A 20158-nucleotide genomic window follows, 5' to 3' on the forward strand; every position below is an offset into this window, starting at 1 on the left:
GGCCCTTCGACCCACCGGGTCCGTGTCGACTAGCGATGCCCGCACATTAACACTATCCTACACACACCTTACATTTATCAAGCCAATTAACCTACAAACCTGTACATTTTTGGAGTGAGGGAGGAAACCGAAGATCTTGGAGAAAACCCACGCAGGTCACGGGGAGAATGTACAAACTCCATACAGACAGCACCCGTAGTCAGGATCGAACCCGGGTCTCTGGCGTTGCATTCACTGTAAGACAGCAACTCTACCACTGCGCCACCGTTGTATTATAAAATATGCTGTTTCACTGTGGTCAAGTCCAGATTTAATGATTTTGATGAAAACCACGAATTCTTGTTTTATGCATGCTGTAAGCGGCTTTAGTTTACTTCAGTTTAATTTAGATATACAGTTTTGCCAGCATGCAATTTATTTTCACAATTTCACAAGTGCATGCTTTAACAATGGAGTTAACTTTGTTTTCCTTCTGTTTTGACTTATTTTTGTTGCCTTAGCCATCAAGTGTAATTGAGGTTGTTCAGGTTTAAAAAACCACACAAGCAAACCAAGCATCTTTCATGCAGGCAATTACAGCACAACTCCTTGCTACATGCAATGAATTAATGTTGAGTAATTGAAAAACCTTTAAATAAGCCAAGAACAATGAATTGCCTAAACATTCTTAATTTATGATACCTCCGCATTACGCTGAGATGAGGTAAATCTCACAGCAAATTTTCAATTTTTTTTTCTAATGGGCCTGTCTCACTTAGGCGACTTTTTAGGCGAGTGCAGGAGACTGCGCTCGCCACATGGTCGCCACATGTTTGCTGGTGGTCTCTGGTGAGTCTCCTTCATGGTCGCAAGGAGTTCCCGCATTCTGGGAACTAGTCGCGGCCTCAGTATGTTGAAAAATGTTCTGCGATCAAAAATTGGTCGCCATGGAGATAATCGATAATTCTGTAGTCGTAGGTGTAGTTGTAGTGGGGTCGCCATGAAGTTGTAGGTAGTCGAGGTAGTCGTAGGTAGTTTTAGTTAATCTCCTTTGCTGACCGGTCATTTTCATTGGCTCATTGTGGGAAAAAAACGTAAGCAGTTGCTTTCAGAACCAAGGATAACCGACCGGTAATGTTAAATGTCCGCCGAGCTTCACAGCTGTGTATCTCTGGCTTATTAGAAGTTGTCTGGCTTCTTAAAAGTTGTCTCCATTCTTTCTCCCCACTTCTATCCCTCCCACCCCCCCCCCCCCCCCCAACTCTTTTATAGGACTTACCCTACACTGTGCTAGCCATCTTAATTACAGCGCCAACCTTCCGGTTCATCGTGGTGTGTGTCTGTATCACCTTGGCTTTGCACCGTGTGAATTTCAGACAGCGCTCCCCCCGCTTGCCCTGGCCCACGCCTTTGCGATGTGTTTGTGTGTGTGTGTGTGTGTGTGTGTGTTCCACTCTGACAGTCGCCGTTTCAGTTCCCGGTTTTTCAGGCGACTGCCGGCAACTTGACAGTCGCCGGCGGTCCGTTGAAAAATCGCCTTAGTGGAACAGGCCCATAACTCATGAACGTTGTGGAGTTTAGCAGCAGGCATGACTTTTCACTAAGCTGGGTGACATGTTTGTTGTTGCACTGTATCCATTTTGTTTGCTACTTGCTTTATTGATATGTTGAACATCCTGAGACACCTTTTATGAAATAGCTGAGAAGATCCAATTTTACAGCCAATGCACATTTTGGTAAATTAGATAAGATTGACTTAAACTGTACAAATATTGGGGGGTGTCATCATAATTGCAATCGTGCTTTTAGGATTATTTGAAAAATAGAGTCCCAAACATAAGTTCAGTGATCTAAAATGTATAAGAATTGGCTTAATTAGGTACATTTTGATTTTTGTATATTTTAGTTTACAGAATCTTAACTAAATTTATCTTATTAACTCATTTCACTATCTGACTTCCAGTCTTTGTGAAACTAAAAGCTTTAAGTATATTTCTGTAATTAATATGGGATCAAGAGGTGCAATGTGTAGAAAGAATCATCTTTAAAATGTACAGGCTCCGTGTAGACAGCATTCATAGTCAGGATCGAATCCAGCTGTAAGGTAGCAGCTCCATCGCTACGCCGCCATGCCACCTTTCCCTAATTAGCCTAAAGAATGAATGTCCAGACTCATGGTAAAGCCTCCTGGTTGTACTTTGCCTCATAAAATATGGAAGACTCGAAATCAAATCTGTTCATGAAATCATGAAAGGACAAGTGATGTACCGGATGCCTTGCAGAAAATGTCATGTCAATGCTCGCCATTCTGCGGAGCGTTTAATAACATTCATCTCTTTATACAGGCAGATTATAATATTAATTTTCATGCCGATTGTAAGGAACAAAAATATTGATGTATTATTGATTCAATAATGATTAATTTCAAAGTCTGGTCATCTGCTTCCTTTACCTTTGCATTTTTGTGTTGAGTCGAACAACAATTTGTGGAACAGTCAGTGGAACAATTAATGGCTTGCTATTCATTACTGAAAAGCAACTATAACCTACCTTTATCATTGTTATAATATTACTACGGTTGCTGTTGAAACAATTCTGGAGTATCTATTTCTATTTTCGTCTATTATCAGTTTTATTTAGCAAAATTCATCATGTGTGTTTCTTTAAAAAATACAATTTTTAGTTTTTCTTGCCATCACCATGGGAAACTTGGGGGACTTCCACTTTTATATTATAACATCAAACTATTTATTCCTTTGTAGTGAGAATAGTCCCCATGTTGGAGTAAAGGCTTAAAGAAATTGATTTCCAGTAGCTTATCCAGATCTTTTGTCAATCAGATTGGGATTGATAAAAATGTATCAACAGCATTCGGTGCCAGAATGTTGGGCTGATCGTAGGGCTTAAGATTTGCAGATGGGGTCAGGATGGAAGTCAACGGCCATGATTGTCTAACAGTTAATGTTTAAAAATTAAATGTACAAAGCATCATAGAATGGCATCGAGTGATAGAAACTGGACCTATTCACTTTGTAACAAAGTTCTTGTAAATCATAAATACTGTGAATAAAAGCTGTTTTTTTAGGTAGGGGCAGAACAATGATGGGGAAATTAATCCTGATTAAGTATGAATGAATGCACTTTGGAAGGACTAATAAAAGCAGGGCAGAAGCAGGGAATATTAGGACTCTAGGGATATCGAAAAAAGGAGGAACTTCAGTGTACAAATCCAAGAATGATACTGAGTAGAGCTGCGTGGCAAGTCAGAGAACGAAAAGATTATTGTAATATTCTGCCAATTAAAACTAGACAAAATCCATTGGCAGCACTTGTCACTGTTATTTGTACTTGTCAAGAAGTTACAGCAGTTTTGGTTTAAATAGTTTAAAGAATTTAGGACATTACCAAATTTTGCAAAATATGGATGAATTTAATACCTATACCAAATGGGTACCAATGTTATTAGTCTGAATGAGAACAGTAATTACTAAATGTATTATAATCTGTGGTAAAAGGCATTCAAGACCTCAGCCTGTTGAGAGTGGTTTCTGATGGGCTTCTTTGTTTTATTTTCAAATTCCCATTTGAAATCTTAAGATAGCCAACTTGTTTTTTTTTCATATGCCAGTCCAGTCATTAAATAGGATTTTCATTAGATATGAAATAAAAACACACAAGACTTTAATATTAGGTCATTTAGATGTTTAATGTTGGACTCTATTGTGTGTTGTGTTCTTTATTTTATTGTATGGCTGTATGCAAAAACAAATTTCAGACTTGCTCTGACAATAAAGTAATATAGTATCAGAAACACTCAGTCTTGCAGTTTAAAATATTAAAGTCTTAGGTAAGATGCAGTATTAATTGTTTAAAGCAGTTTACTGCTTTAATAAATCTCAATCTGTTCTGCTTTCCAACAGGGAAAAGTTCATCTGGAAGTTAAGCTGAATGAACTTATCACAGAAACAGGATTGGTTTGTCAACAATTAGTGGTACGGTGAGTATAAGTTTGAGAAAATAACTAATGAATGCTCACTCTACATCCATTAAGCTTGCTCCTTCAGTGATGTGGTGCGATTTTCATTTTGAGTGATGTTGGGTAATTTCCCCAGCCTTCTAAAGAATGTTGAAATCAATGCCTCGTTCTTGTGTCTTTAGGTTTTGAATTCATCTTCTAAAATTTATATTTCTGTACAGTTATTTGCACATTAAGGGAATTGAATGATATGAGGTTAATAGTTTAAAGGTCAGGCATGATCTTGATGAGTGCCGGAAAGGAATGAAATGTTGAATTGGTTAATCTTGCTTTTATTTCCTGCGTTCTTAGAGTTGGTTTACTCTACAAATAGCATAAATCCTGGATTTGCTGTGTCCTGTTGTCTTTAACATTTCTCCACAAATGCGAATCAACCCATAACACATTTTCATGGCTAAGAGATGTGCTAGTGTAGCATTTTTATACTGATGCTATCATGCATTTTGCTGGGAGGATGCAGTGAGGTTTATTTTGTGGCAGACTGAAAAATTGAATCTGGTGAAGAACTGCAGGAAATGGAAGATGAGTTGCAAGATTTGTTTTTGAAAGGGAGGGGGAGGAAAATGGAAATATAAGTTTAAAAACCATTGAGGTTTAAATGTTATGTAAATGACAGGCGGCTTCATTGGAAAGCATCCCTGTCTGAATAATAATGGTGTATGTAATCTAGTACATGGACTTTAAAGAGTCCGTTTCATCATTAGGTAAACTTAAACTTAACTTTGTTAATATATGCACAACGGTGAGCAGTGTGAAAATTAGCTGGATACAATCTCCCGTTCAAAAGAGTTTCCTAATGTTAATCAATGTTATTATGACATTATTAAATTGAATATACAACTTATGATTATGTTAGTAGCTGATATGATTTGGGCGGCATGATGACGCAGCGCTATAATTGCTGCCTTACAGCGCCAGCACCCGGGTTCAATCCTGATTATGAGTTCAGTCTGTATGGAGTTTGTACGTTCTTCCCCAGACCTGCGTGGGTTTTCTCCGGGTGCTCCTGCTCCTTCCACACTCCAAAGACGTACAGATTTGTAGGCTAATTAGCTTCGGTAAAATTGTGAATTTCCCTGGATCGTGTTGGTGTGCTGGGATCACTGGTCGGCGCGGACTTGGTGGGCCGAAGTGCCATCTAGTTAAAGTATTTGAAGAGGACATATGCCTGTGGAACTGTTCTAGGAATTTTTTTTTCACTTTGGAAAAGAATGATGAGATGTGCGTTGTGTAGTTAACAGTGCAAAATAAAAACATTTTTGCTGTGCATAAAGTATAAAGCAAAATCTTAAATTTGGCTTAATTTTGCTTTACTTTTTCTGCAAATCACAGCGCATGAATTTTGAGAAGAACACATATCATTATTAACAGTTACCCCAAGATCTTGCTGCCATTGCTTAATTTAAGCTTTTTGTATCATTGTTCACTGGTCGAAATGTTTTGTGGATATGTTGCACTATGAAACCGCCATAAATCTATTTGTCATAAGATTCTCTGGAACTGTCTAACTTGGATAAACTCAAAATCACTTCAGTTTCTTAGTGTTCATTTCAAAGAAGATTTAAAACACTTGTTATTCTTGCTAGACTTTTGATAGATGTTGACTTGAGAACTAGCAATAATCTCTTTGTTCAGCACCTTGAGGCAATTTCAAACTTGCCAATCAGTTTCCAAATTTGTGACTGTGTCTGTTCTTACTTTGTGTGATATAAGCGAGTTCGGTATTCCCACTGCGCATACCCAAGTCAAAGGTCACTATGCATAAACATTGCTGGAAAGCAGTGGAGCTGTGTACATACACCTTCATTTCTTCTGTTTTTTCCAGCTTTGATTCTTCTAGGTAAGTAAATACTGCTTTCAAACTATGAAATAGTTGTATTTATTGGTCTTTTGTTGTCGTGAGTCCGGGGCTGTCGGTTGGCGCGACGGGAGTCGAGCTTCTTCTCCACACTGGCTGTGGGCCTCGGGCCGGTGGTGTCGTCGGTCCGGGGCTGTCCGTTGGCCTGGGGGGGAGTTGAGCTTTTTCTCCGCGCTGCCTCAGGCCGTTGGTGTAGTCGGTCCGGGGCTGTCAGTTGGCCCAGGGGTTGGTTGTAAGCTACCGAAGGGGAATATGAGGTGCTGTTCTTCCATTTTGATTGTGGCCACACTCTGGTGATGGAGGAGGCCCAGAACTGCAAGGGCAGTTTAGGAATGGATAGGGGAGTTAAAATGCTTAGCAACCGGAGATCCCGGGAAACCGGGAGAATTGAATGCAACATCTTCAAGTTTGCGGAAGACACAAAGCTGGGGGGCAGTGTTAGCTGTGAGGAGGATGCTAGGAGGCTGCAAGGTGACTTGGATAGGCTGGGAGAGTGGGCAAATGCATGGCAGATGCAGTATAATGTGGATAAATGTGAGGTTATCCACTTTGGTGGCAAAAACAGGAAAGTAGACTATTATCTAAATGGTGGCCGATTAGGAAAAGGGGAGATGCAACGAGACCTGGGTGTCATGGTACACCAGTCATTGAAAGTAGGCATGCAGGTGCAGCAGGCAGTGCAGAAAGCAAATGGTATGTTAGCATTCATAGCAAAAGGATTTGAGTATAGGAGCAGGGAGGTTCTACTGCAGTTGTACAGGGTATTGGTGAGACCACACCTGGAGTATTGTGTACAGTTTTTGTCTCCAAATCTGAGGAAAAACATTCTTGCCATAGAGGGAGTACAGAGAAGGTTCACCAGACTGATTCCTGGGAATTCAGGACTTTCATATGAAGAAAGACTGGACAGACTCGGCTTGTACTCGCTAGAATTTAGAAGATTGAGGGGGGATCTTATAGGAACTTACAAAATTCTTAAGGGGTTGGATAGGCTAGATGCAGGAAGATTGTTCTCGATGTTGGGGAAGTCCAGGGCAAGGGGTCACAGTTTAAGGATAAAGGGGAAATCCTTTGGGACCGAGATGAGAAAAATATTTTTCACACAGTGAATCTCTGGAACTCTCTGCCACAGAAGGTAGTTGAGGCCAGTTCATTGGCTATATTTAAGAGGGAGTTAGATGTGGCCTACTCCTGCACCTATTTTCTATGTTTCTATCCTGCAGGCCAAGATGGGCCAAGTGCAGGGTTTTATTGAAACGGTTGCTTGGTTTTGCCGATGTAAAGGAAGCCACATCCTATATAAAAAATAAATTCAATTTACACCTTTGTCTGACATGACTTCAAGTTCTGATGATTTGATTAAGATCCCCCTATGTGCTAATCTGAACCTTATACAGTGCCCTCCATAATGTTTGGGACAAAGACCCATCATTTATTTATTTGCCTCTGTACTCCACAATTTGAGATTTGTAATAGGAAAAAATCACATGTGGTTAAAGTGCACCTTGTCAAATTTTAATAAAGGCCATTTTTATACATTCTGGTTTCACCATGTAGAAATTACAGCAGTGTTTATACATAGTCCCCCCATTTCAGGGCAGCATAATGTTTGGGACACAGCAATGTTATGTAAATGAAAGTAGTCGTGTTTAGTATTTTGTTGCACATCCTTTGCATGCAATGACTGCTTGAAGTCTGCGATTCGTGGACATTACCAGTTGCTGGGTGTCTTATCTGGTGATCCAGGCCTGTATTGCAGCCATCTTTAGCTTATACTTGTCTTGGGGGCTGGCCCCCTTCAGTTTTCTCCTCAGCATATAAAAGGCATGTTCAATTGGGTTCAGATCTATACACTTCAGAATTCATTATGCTACTACCATCAGCAATTGTATCATCAATGAGCCAGTACCTTCAGCAGTCATACATGCCCAGGCCATAACACCCCCACCACCGTGTTTCACTGATGAGGTGGTATGCTTTGGATCTTGGGCAGTTCCTTCTCTTCACACTTTGCTCTTGCCATCACTCTGATATAAGTTAAACTTCGTCTCATCTGTCCACAAAGCCTTTTTCCAGAACTGTGGTTGCTCTTTTAAGTACTTCTTGGCAAACTGTAACCTGGCCATCCTATTTTTGCAGCTAACCAGTGGTTTGCATCTTGCAGTGTAGCCTCTGTATTTCTGTTCATGAAGTCTTCTGCAGACAGTGGTAATTGACAAATCCACACCTGACTCCTGAAGAGTGTTTCTGATCTGTCGGACAGGTGTTTGGGGATTTTTCTTTATTCTAGAGAGAATACTTCTGTCATCAGATGTGGAGGTCTTCCTTGGCCTGCCAGTCCCTTTGCGATTAGTAAGCTCTTTCTTCTTAATGATGTTCCACACAGTTGATTTTGACGAGCCTAAGGTTTGGCTGATGTCTGTAACAGTTTTATTCTTGTTTCTCATTCTCATAATGGCTTCTTTGACTTTCATTGGCACAACCTTGGTCCTCATGTTGATAAACAGCCAATAAAAGTTTCCAAAGGTGATGGAAAGACTAGGTGCTGAGAGCTCCCTTATACCTGCATTAAGGAGACATTTAAAAACACTTGAGCAATTACAAACACCTGTGAAGCCATGTGTCCCAAACATTATGGTGGGGACTATGCATAAACATAGCTGTAATTTCTACATGGTGAAACCAAAATGTATAAAAATACCCTCTAATAAAATCTGACAATGTGCACTTTAACCACATGTGATTTGTTTCTATTACAATTCTCAAATTGTGGAGTACAGAGGCCAATAAGGGTAATGGAGGGGGAGAAAAAGAGGGGAGAGAGAGAGAGGGGGGAGAGGAGGGGGGGGGAAGAGGAGAGGGAGAGAGGAGAGGGGGGGGGAAGAGGAGGGGGGGGGGAAGAGGAGAGGGGGGGGAGTGAGGGTGTGTGCTGAGAGGGGGGTGAGGTGAGGGGAGGGGGAGGAGAGGGGGGGAGAGGAAGGGGGGGGGGGAGAGAGGAGAGAAGGGGAGAGAGAGAGTGCCTTTTTATTTCAACCCAAACAACCATTTGCAGGCAGTGCTTTTTTACTTTAACAATATTTTCATTTTCAAACCACATTAAGGGTACTTACTCATAGTTGTGTGGACATTTGTTCAGTTTTATTCACAGCTCAGAGAAACGTGACCCTCAGCCTTCCTCCAGCTTGCAGACTAATTGAGGCACACCACTTCCTGGTTTTATAGTCCCTCCCCCCTGCCGCCAGCAGGGGCAGCAGAGAGAATGGGGAATTTTGTAAAATCATTAATATCTCTGTCATATTTCATCGACGGGAAAAATCCTTGGCACACATACGGCGGAGGGGGGCTCTGAGCGACGTGGCCAAAAATGACGGCCGTAGGTGGCGGCGTTCTCTCGGAAATCGCAGCACAGATCGCCAAAACCGGTCAAGAACAGAGTTTTAGTAATATAGGTAGATAGATACCTAGCCAATTGACCTACAAACCTGTATGTCATTGGAGTGTGGGAAGAAACCGAAGATCTCAGAGAAAACCCACGCAGGTCACGGGGAGAACGTTCGGACTCCGTACAGAAAAGCAAACCTAGTCAGGATTGAACCAGGGTCTCTTGCGCTGTAAGGCAGCAACTCTACCTATACGCCACCATGCCGCCCCTCTATTTTGATAAGGTAACATTAGATTGAAAACTAATCTTGTGGATATGGGATTTGAAATGGCATTTTATTAAAGCACTGCATAGTATTCCTTAATTTTCTTAATATCCAAAAAAATCCATTGACCTATCTTGAATATATTCAGTGATAGAGCCTCCAGTGTCCTTTGGATAGTGAATTCCAAAGATTTACTGTCTTGTGGACAAATACTTTGCCCCCCCATCTGCCCCTTGTGACTGTGACCTCTGGTTCCAGACAATCCAGCCTTCATGGTAGGCTGAGGAAGATTAAGATGTACCGGATTCACAATGAACTGGTCGTATGGATTTGGAACTGGTTTTATCCATGGAAGACAGAGGGTTGTGGTAGAAGATAGATTGCAAATGCGAGGTGTTGCACTTTGGTAGGTTGAATGTAAGGAGAGAGTATACACTTAATGGCATTATCCTTAACACGATTGATATGCACTAAAGGTGGCAGCACGTAGATGGAGTGGTAAAGAAGGCAAATAGTATGCTTGCCTTCGTTGCCACGATCATGGAAACTAAGTCAGGATGTCATGATGCAGCTCTATAGGACTTTGGTTAGGCTGCATTTGGAGTGTTGCATGCAATTCTGGTCACCCCATTACAGGAAAGATGTGGAAGCTTTGGAGAGGGTGCAGAGGATGTTTACCGGAATGTTACCTGGATTAGAGGGTTTCAGCTACTGGGAGAGGTTGGACAGACTTGGACTGTTTTCTCTAGAACATCTGAGGTTGAGGGAAGACGATAAAAGTATATAAAATTATGAGAAGCATAGATCGTGTTGACAGTCAGAACCTTTTTCACAGTAACTCAGCATAGAGTTGCTATCTTACAGCACCAGACACCCAGGTTTGATCCTGACTATGGGTGCTGTCTGTATGTAGTTTGTACCTTCTCCCTGTGACTGCGTGGGGTTTCTGTGGGTGCTCTGGATTTCTTCCATATTCCAAAGATGTGCAGGTTTGTAGGTTAACTTCATTTCTATAAATCATCCCTCGTATGGAGGATAGCAAGTGTATGGGTGATCGTTGGTCAGCGCAGACTCGCTGATCCAAAGGGCTTGCTTCCATGTTGTATCTCTAAAGCTAAAACTAGAGGGCATATAAGTTGCGAGGGAGAAAGTTTAATGGAGATGTGCGTGGCATGTTTTTTATACAGAGGGTGGTGGGGGTCTGGTACACATTGTCAGGGATGCTGGTGGAGGCAGATATAATAGTGACGTTTAAGAGGCTTTTAGATAGGCACGTGGAAATGCAGGGAATAGAGGGATATGGATCATGTGCAGGCAGATGAGATCAGTTCAGCTAGGCATCATGTTTGGCACTACATTGTGGGCTGAAGGGCCCATTCCTGTGCTGTACTGTTCCATTTTCTCCGTTCTAAGCTGAAAGAGTATAGGCCAAATCTGCTTGATTTCTCCTCAATGGATAAACCCCTTCTACGGAATCAATCTGTGCAAATCTGTTACACTCACAGTGTAACAGTACCCTCCAGAATGTTTGGGACAAAGACCCATCATTTATTTATTTGCCTCTGTACTCCACAATTTGAGATTTGTAATAGAAAAAATTGCATTCGGTTAAAGTGCACATTGTCAGATTTTATTAAAGGGTGTTTTTATACATTTCGATTTCATCATGTAGAAATTACAGCTGTGTTATGCATAGTCCCCCCCCCCCATTTCAGGGCACCATAATGTTTGGGGCACATGACTTCACAGGCGTTTGTAATTGCTCAGGTGTGCTTAATTGCCTCTCTTTTTGGTGAGGGGGGGGAGGGCGGCATCGGCGCTCTGTTTGTGTCCATGTCTGTATCCAGCGTGCTTTTATTGGGGAGTGATATACAGCATGCGCGCTGCTGGTCGCTGAAATTTTCTTTGGTGGGTGGGGGGGGGGGGGGCATCGGCGTCAGTGTCCAGCGTGCTTTAATCGAGATCCCACTGTGACGTGTTGGTGTTCACCTCCCCCATCCCACCCGTCCACATGGAAAATCGCATTTCTTTTTAAAGTAAATGAAACCTCTCTCCTATTCCACCCCCCCCACAATGATAAACCTCGTCCCAAGAAATCTTGTTTTTTTAAATGAGATTAGCGATCCCAGATTTGCTTCCAAATGAGATTCCATTGTGATGTACCCATTCCCCCAACTCGACCCGTTCCCCAACGCAATATTCCACCACTCACCCGTAGCCTCCAACTGCGCAGGCGCGGCTCATACACTCCCTCCCCTTCACCCATCCTCTTCGCTCCCCTCTCCTGCTCCCCTCCTCCTCTCCTTTTCCCTACCCTCAGTCACTCCCTCCCTCACCTCTCCCCTACTAAACACAATGTTTAAATAACATTTCTTCTCCTCTCCCCCACTCCCTCCCTCTCCTTACAACAATGTAAGTTATCTCTCATTGCACTGGGTTGAGCTTATCCCAACACTGTTGATTGGCAGTTGAGATCCCAGTGTGATGTCATTGTCGGGTGGAGGACTGTTCAGGGCTGCTTATGTAAATGAGATCCCAGTGTGATGTCATTGTCGGATGGAGGACTGTGAGATCCCATTGTGACGCCATAGCTGGAAACTGCCAGAATCTCTCATCAGCTGGCACAGCAACTGCCAAGTTATTGTTCTCAAAGTGAGGTTTTGTACATTTTTAAATGTCAATAACTTGTGAAATATAACATCTATCTGAACGAAACTTGACACAAACAACCACAGGACAATGGTGAGTAAGGTGGTGCAAACCATTTAGCGCTATCTTGTACCGTTTTGGCGTAGTTCAGGAATCACATGGATACACATGGATAGAGAGAGCGAGAGATAGAGAGATAGAAAAAAGATGAGAGTTTTAGTAATATACTAGACCAAGTGAGACCCGTTGGGTCCCGTCCCCTCAACACGCCGGTTTGTGAGGGTGGGGCGGCCTGCGGCGTCACACACACACTAACCACCCCCACACACGCACTAACTACCCCCCCCGCGCGCGTGCACACACACACACACACACACACACACACACACACACACACACACACACACACACACACACACACACACACACACACACACACACACACACACACCCCTTGATATTATATTAACATTATTAATTGGCTCCTTTTACCAAATCCCTGCCCTATTCACTGACGCATAGCCTCCAACTCGCAGGCGCGTCTAGAGAGGGAGGGGGGTAGAGAGTGAGGGTAGAGAGAGAGAGGAGACAGAGAGAGAGGCAGAGAAAGGGAGGGGCGGAAGGGAAAGGGGGAATAGAGGGGGAGGAGGGAGTGAGAGGTGGGGAGAGGAGGAGAGAGGGGGGAGCGAGGAGGGGGAGGCCCGGGCCGAGTCGAGGGGGGGAGAGAGAGGGGGGGAGGCCCGGGCTGAGGGGGGGGGGCCTGGGTCAAGCCATGGGGGAGAGAGAGAGAAAGAGATAGAGAGGGGTGGAGGCCCGGGCCGAGAGAGGGAGAGAGGGGGGAGGCCCGGGCAAAGGCGAGGGAGAGAGGGGGGGGGGGGGGGGGAGAGAGAGGCGGGGAGTCCCGGGCCGAGCCGAGGGGGCGAGAAGGGAGGAGAGGGGGGGGGAGAGGGAAGGGGGAGAGACACGAGCCGAGGCGTGTTCGGCGGAAGCAGCCTGGGCAGGTGCGGGCTTGCGTCAACCAAAGCTCTCGGCAGCTTTTGGGAGTTGTCGGGAAACCCGGGGCGCGGATGTGTGTCGACCAAAGCTATTGGCAGCTCTTGGGTGCTCTCTGGAAACCCGAGCCAGAGCGCAAGTGTGCTTTGACCAAAACTGTCGGTAGTTCGACAGGGCGACTTTTGAACAACGGGGGGAGGAGGGAGGGGCGGGAGGTGATGTCAGTCGCAGCGCGAGCAGATGGCAGATCCATTGTCATGTCATCAGCATAAAAAACAGTAGTTTTAAATTGAAAGTAGGATCGGATTCACACACACACACACACACACACACACACACACACACACACACACACACACACACACACACACACACACACACACACACACACACACACACACACACACACACACACACACACACACACACACACACACACACACCCACCCAAGATCAGAGTTTTATAGGTATAAGGATAAATACTAGACCAAGTGGGACCCATTGGGTCCCTGTCACACGGGACGCCTGGTCCCCCAATGCAACCCATTCCCCCAATGCAATATTTGACCACTCACCCATAGTCCCCACAGGAGGCCTGGTCCCACAACGCAATATTCCACTACTCACCCGTTCCCCCAACACAATATTTGACCACTCACCCATAGCCCCCACGGGAGGCCTTGTCCCCCAACGCAACCCGTTCCCCAACACAATATTCCACCACTCACCCGTTCCCCCATATTCCACCACTCACCCATAGCCCCCAATTGTGCAGGGGCATATCCCCAGCACTGCCTCCCCCTCGTCTTGCTTCGAGGACTTTAAAAAAAAATGCAATTGCCCCCCTCTCTCTCCTGTTGAGCTAAAAACCTGTTGGAAGGACTGAGTGTTGCTCGATTGCAACTTTGTTGTAAGCTGGGCCAGCAAGGATTTAGGATAGCTTGTGAAACATAACATCAATCTGAACAAAACTTTATAGGAACAACCGCGGGACAAAGATGAGTAAGGTGGTGCAAAAATGTTTGCGTTACCTTGTACCATTTTGGCATAGGTCCCAGATCTCATACCCATAGATAGATAGATAGATAGATAGATAGAACCAAGATGACTTTTAGTAATATTTGGAAAGATAGAAGATGATGTATGTATGTATGGATGGATGGATAGATAGATATTCTCCTAACAGAGATTTTGTGATGATGATTTATATTGTGACAATTCATATCAGTTTATTCATTCATTGAAACTTGGCTATTTAAAAAAAAAAGAATTTAAACAGCAGCTAAAGATATTTTAATTTTCATTCAAGTAATGTTTGTGGTTGTAAAGGATATGATGTAGTGTGTTCCTTCTGCAGCAGGAAGTTGTGCCCCATTTCTGACCACATTGGTTTTCGTTTCACATCACAATGCAGGCAGAGCAAATGTAGATAGGAGCAAGCAGTGGGCTTTAATGGTGTTTTCCATTCTAAACCAGTATGTTATCTTTGCCAAATATTATTTTGTGATTCTTGGGGGAAAAAAAGTAAAAACAACTGAGTTGTTTACAAATTTCATTGACAGAATCCAACTGAGCATCTTACCGCAGTAGCACATGCAGTACTGTAATATCCTTCCGATCTAGCCTTCTGATCTGTTTCCTTTATGAAAATGTTGCATCAGTTCTGTTTGCATAACAGTACATTTTACTATATAAATATCATCTGTTAGACTTGGCATATTTCTCCCTTTGCATCTAGATCCAATCATGCATATTTTAGTTAAGCTTCTAAACAGCATACAAAATCTTGTCAGTGAATTTGCAGAAATTAATATTTAACTGCGAATTTAACATTTCGAATTGCAATTGTGTTGCACCATATCATGTCCAGAGTTTCTGAAAATTGTTTTATATTTTGATTCTGAGCTGCAGGATAAAGCCCATTTATTTCCTTGAAATGGGAAGGGGTGATTGGTAGAGCTGCAGATGCTAGTTCTTGCTAAAACACACAAAGTGTTGGAATAATTGAGTGGGTCAGGAAGCATCTCTGGAGTACATGGATAGGTGAGGTTTCGGGTCAGGACCCTTTATTCAGACTGATTGTGTGGGGAAGAAATTAAAGCTGGAAGAGAGGTGGGGGCAACACAAAAAAACCTGGCAATGACATGAGGGCACATGTGAGAGGGGATGGTGGGTTGATAGGTAGATGTTTGGACAAAGGCCAGATTTGCGAATTGTGAAGCCAGAGGAAGGAATGTAGGTGGAAGGGGTGGGCAGAAATAGGTGTGATTACAGATGTGCCATAGGAAAGAGAAGGGGAGGGAAAAAAACAGTGGGGGGGGGGGGAGAAAAAGGAGGGGGAAGGGGTTTCGTGAGTTACCTAAAATTGGAGACTTCATTGGTCATATCTTTGGGTGGTAGGCCACCCAAGCAGAATATGTGCTATTCCTCCAGTATGCATGTGGTCTCTGGCAGTGGAGAAGCCCCAGGACAGAAAGGTCAGTATGGGAATGGGGGGAGAAGTTAAAATGGTAAGTAACAGGAAGATCCAGTAGGCCTTGGCAGATCAAGCACAAGTGTTCGGCGAAATGAGCGCTGAGTATGTTCACTCCTGTGACAATTATGTAAGCTTGTCACGTTAATATGTTAAAAGTGGGAATGGTAGATATATCCCACAGCCTGTAATATTTAATTGGACACTGAAACTTTGATCGCTTCTGCATCAGATTGTTTCTGCATCACTGACAGTTTCCCCAGCACTGTTTTCCCTTCCTCTCATGATGATATCTTTGAATTAAAGTGAGTCCATTTGCTCTCTGATTCAAGGCCCATGAGAGGGCAGGGTACCGGAAGACTTTTTATTCCCCAATTGTACTTTGAGAATTTAACATCTAAGATGTGACATTATTATCTGTCAATGGTATAAATAAAACACAGGCTTAAAATAGAGGTGGCAAATACACGTTAGAAATTGATTGCACAATCGTCTGCAACTGAAAATATCTGCTGGTCGTTAAGCAAGTATTCTTGTTTCTTGAAAAATGCTTGCTACATTGGATTTAAACGTTTCAGCCGGAATGATGTGACTAAGTATTAGAGAAGTGAAATGGCAGCTTGTAATTCATTCAGTGCCCTCCATAATGTTTGGGACAAAGACCCATCATTTATTTAGTTGCTTCTGTTCTCCACAATTTGAGATTTGTAACAGAACAAAATCACATGTGGTTAAAGTGCACATTGTCAGAATTTATTAAAGGCCATTTTTATACATTTTGGTTTCACCATGTAGAAATTACAGCTGTGTTTAAATGACTTCACAGGTGTTTGTAATTGCTCAGGTATGTTTAATTGCCTCTTAATGCAGGTATAAGATAGCTCTCAGCACCTAGTCTTTCCTCCAGTCTTTCCATCACCTTTGGAAACTTTTATTGCTATTTATCAACATGAGGACCAAAGTTGTGCCAATGAAAGTCAAAGAAGCCATTATGAGACTGAGAAACAAGAATAAAACTGTTAGAGACATCAGCCAAACCTTAGGCGTACCAAAATTAACTATTTGGAACATCATTAAGAAGGAAGAGAGCACTGGTGAGCTTACTAAATGCAAAGGGACTGGTAGGCCAAGGAAGACCTCCACAGCTGATGACAGAAGAATTCTCTCTATAATAAAGAAAAATTCCCAAACTCCTGTCTGACAGATCTGAAACTCTTCAGGAGTCAGGTGTGGATTTGTCAATGACCGCTGTCCGCAGAAGACTTCATGAACAGAAATACAGAGGCTTCACTGCCAAATGCAAACCACTGGTTAGCTGCAAAAATAGGATGGCCAGGTTACAGTTTGCCACGAAGTACTTAAAAGAGTGACCACAGTTCTTGTGGACAGATGAGATGAAGATTAACTTATATCAGAGTGATGGCAAGAGCACAGTATGGAGGAGAGAAGGAACTGCCCAAGATCCAGAGCGTACCACCTCAACCGTGAAACATTCTGAAGTGTATAGACACATCCTATCTGCTCAAGTTCAAACAAATGCCTCAAAATTCATTGGCTGGCGGTTCATTCTACAGCAAGACAATGATCCCAAACATATAGTTATAAGGAACAAAGGAGTTTTTCAAAGCTAAAAAATGGTCAATTCTATCACCCGATCTGAACCCAATTGAGCATGCCTTTTATATGCTGAATAGAGAAATGAAGGGTTCTAGTCCCCAATGCAAGCAGAATCTAAAGATGGCTGCAATCCAGGCCTGGTAGAGCATCGCCAGAGAAGACACCCAGCAACTGGTGATGTCCATGAATCGCAGACTTCAAGCAGTCATTGTATGCAAAGGATATGCAACAAAATACTAAACATGACTACTGTGATTTACATGACATTGCTGTGTCACAAACATTATGTTGCCCTGAAATGGGGGGACTATGTATAAACACTGCTGTAATTTCTACATGGTGGAACCAAAATGTATAAAAATGGCTTTTATTAAAATCTGACAATGTGCACTTTAACCACATGTGATTTTTTTTCTATTACAAATCTCAAATTGTGGAGTACAGAGGCAAATAAATAAATGATGGGTCTTTGTCCCAAACATTATGGAGGGCACTGTAGAACATAGAAAGGAACTGTACAGCAACAGGCCCTTGGGCCAACAATGAGTCTCATCTGCCTTGACCACCAGGCCTGGCAGTGTGTTCCATTCATGATCTCTTAGTGACCTTTTGCAACTTGCTACTTACATTACCTTTGCTTACTGTATCAGCTGTATCAGACTTCATCAGATGAAGTCCAAAAACTGACTGTCTGGTGTACCAAAAACAACCTGGTACTCAATCCATCAAAGACAAAAGAGCTGGTCGTTGACTTCAGGAGGAAGAGGAGAGAGGAACCTGCTCCCTTATACATCAAAGGAGACATGGTGGAGAGAGTCACTGGCTTTAAGTTCCTGGGAATAAACATCTCCCAGGACCTCAAATGGCAAATGAACACCGTCACTCTCGTGAAGAAGTCACATCAGCGGCTGTATTTCCTGAGGTCTCTGCGGAGAGCAAACGTCTCACAGCCGCTGCTGTTGTCCTTCTACCGATGCGCCGTGGAGAGTATCCTCTCCTATGGAATCCTGGTGTGGTTTGCTAGCTGTACTGTGGCTGAGAGGAGGGCGTTGCAGGGAATTATAAAAACTGCGCAGAACATCACAAACGCCCAACTGCCCTCCTTGGATGACATATATAGGGCCCGATGCTTGCGCCGGGCCACAAATATCAAGCAGGACACATCCCACCCTGCCAACCACCTTTTTACTCTGCTACCCTCTGGGAGGCGATTCAGGACTCTGAAGGCTCGCGATCAGACTAAAAAATAGTTTCTACCCATGTGCGATAAAAGAGCTAAATTCCAACAGAGAATGCTGGGGAAGCAAAATTTAATTCCAAGAAATGCCGCCAAATTCTTTTAAATTCTTTTAAAATACCTATTTATTTTTTACTAATAAGTGTACATATGTGTTAATGGTTGTCGTGTTTGTATTTTTTTTAACCGGAGGAGATGTAATGGAATTTCGTTGCACAGTATTGTGCAATGACAATAAATGTATTCATTCATTCATTCATTCAGCTAATGTGGTGTTGTCCACAAATATACTGATGTCATAGTGCAAATCTCTGGAGGACACCAGTGGTTGCATCTTGCCTATTGGTGTGCACACAAATTATACCTACTGTCTTCCATCTCCCATCCAGTTCCTTACCTGGTAAGTAGGTTGCTTTGCCTATCCATATTTTACGGAGTCGTGGGTAATCCAACATGTTGATATTTGATCATGTGCCTTGAAGTAGATAATTGTAGGTCAGTAATGATTTAAAATGAATAATAGATAACCGTATGGCAGGTGATCTCAATAAAATGGGGTGCAGAGATAAACCGGGGAACTGTAGACTAGTAAACGTAACCTGCAGGAGACAAGCCTCTGGGGAGGATTCTACGGGATAAAATGAATATGTATTTGGAAAGGCTGATTAATCAGGGATATTCAGCATGGTTGTCTGCACGGGAAATCATGTCTCACAAATTTGATTGACACTTTTGAAGTAACCAAGAAGGTTGACAAGAGCAGGATCATCAACTTGGCCAATATGGACTTCAAAAAGGCCTTTGATAAGGTTCTATGATGTGGGCTGCTCTGGAACGTTAAATTGCATGGAATCCAAGAGCTAACTGGATAGAGAATTGACTCTTCTTCTTGCCTATAGCGTGCACAGCCTAAAGTAGTAGGACATCTTGTTCTATTTGATCTCATTTGGTTGTGCACGCCAGGTTGATTGCATTCGTAGAAACAGGGCGGACCACGTTAAGGTTGCAATCTCCCACCCCAAGAATTGAATAAAATAGACAATAGACAATAGGTGCAGCACCGCCATTAAATGGGATCATGGCTGATCATCCCCAATCAGTACCCCGTTCCTGCCTTCTCCCCATATCCCCTGACTCCGCTATTTTTAAGAGCCCTATCTAGCGGCTCCACCGCCCTCTGAGGCAGAGAATTCCACAGACTCACCACTCTCTGTGAGAAAAAGTGTTTCCTCGTCTCCGTTCTAAATGGCTTACTCCTTATTCTTAAACTGTGGCCCCTGTTTCTGGACTCCCCCAACATCGGGAACATGTTTCCTGCCTCTAGCGTGTCCAAACCCTTAACAATCTTATATGTTTCAATGAGATATCCTCTCATCCTTCTAAATTCCAGAGTATACAAGCCCAGCTGCTCCATTCTCTCAGCATATGACAGTCCCGCCATCCCGGGAATTAACCTTGTAAATCTACGCTGCACTCCCTCAATAGCAAGAATGTCCTTCCTCAAATTAGGGGACCAAAACTGTACACAATACCCCAGGGCTCTGTACAGCTGCAGAAGGACCTCTTTGCTACTATATTCGATTCCTCTTGTTATAAAGGCCAACATGCCATTCGCTTTCTTCACTGCCTGCTGTACCTGCATGCTTACTCTCATAGATTGATGTACAAG

The 20158-nt window shown here is 43.1% G+C and overlaps 1 protein-coding gene across 2 annotated transcripts in view; it reads left to right on the top strand.

The window, feature by feature from the left end:
* The window catches only part of rasa2 (RAS p21 protein activator 2), a 169446-nt gene that overhangs the window by 80571 nt on the left and 68717 nt on the right, over positions 1-20158 (top strand). For both annotated transcript variants that reach the window (XM_033031950.1, XM_033031949.1), the window contains exon 5: positions 3900-3976. In XM_033031950.1, coding sequence (XP_032887841.1) covers positions 3900-3976 — 77 coding nt within the window. The remainder of the gene's footprint in view (positions 1-3899; positions 3977-20158) is intronic.

This window comes from Amblyraja radiata, chromosome 13, assembly GCF_010909765.2.
Source record: "Amblyraja radiata isolate CabotCenter1 chromosome 13, sAmbRad1.1.pri, whole genome shotgun sequence".
Taxonomy (NCBI): domain Eukaryota; kingdom Metazoa; phylum Chordata; class Chondrichthyes; order Rajiformes; family Rajidae; genus Amblyraja; species Amblyraja radiata.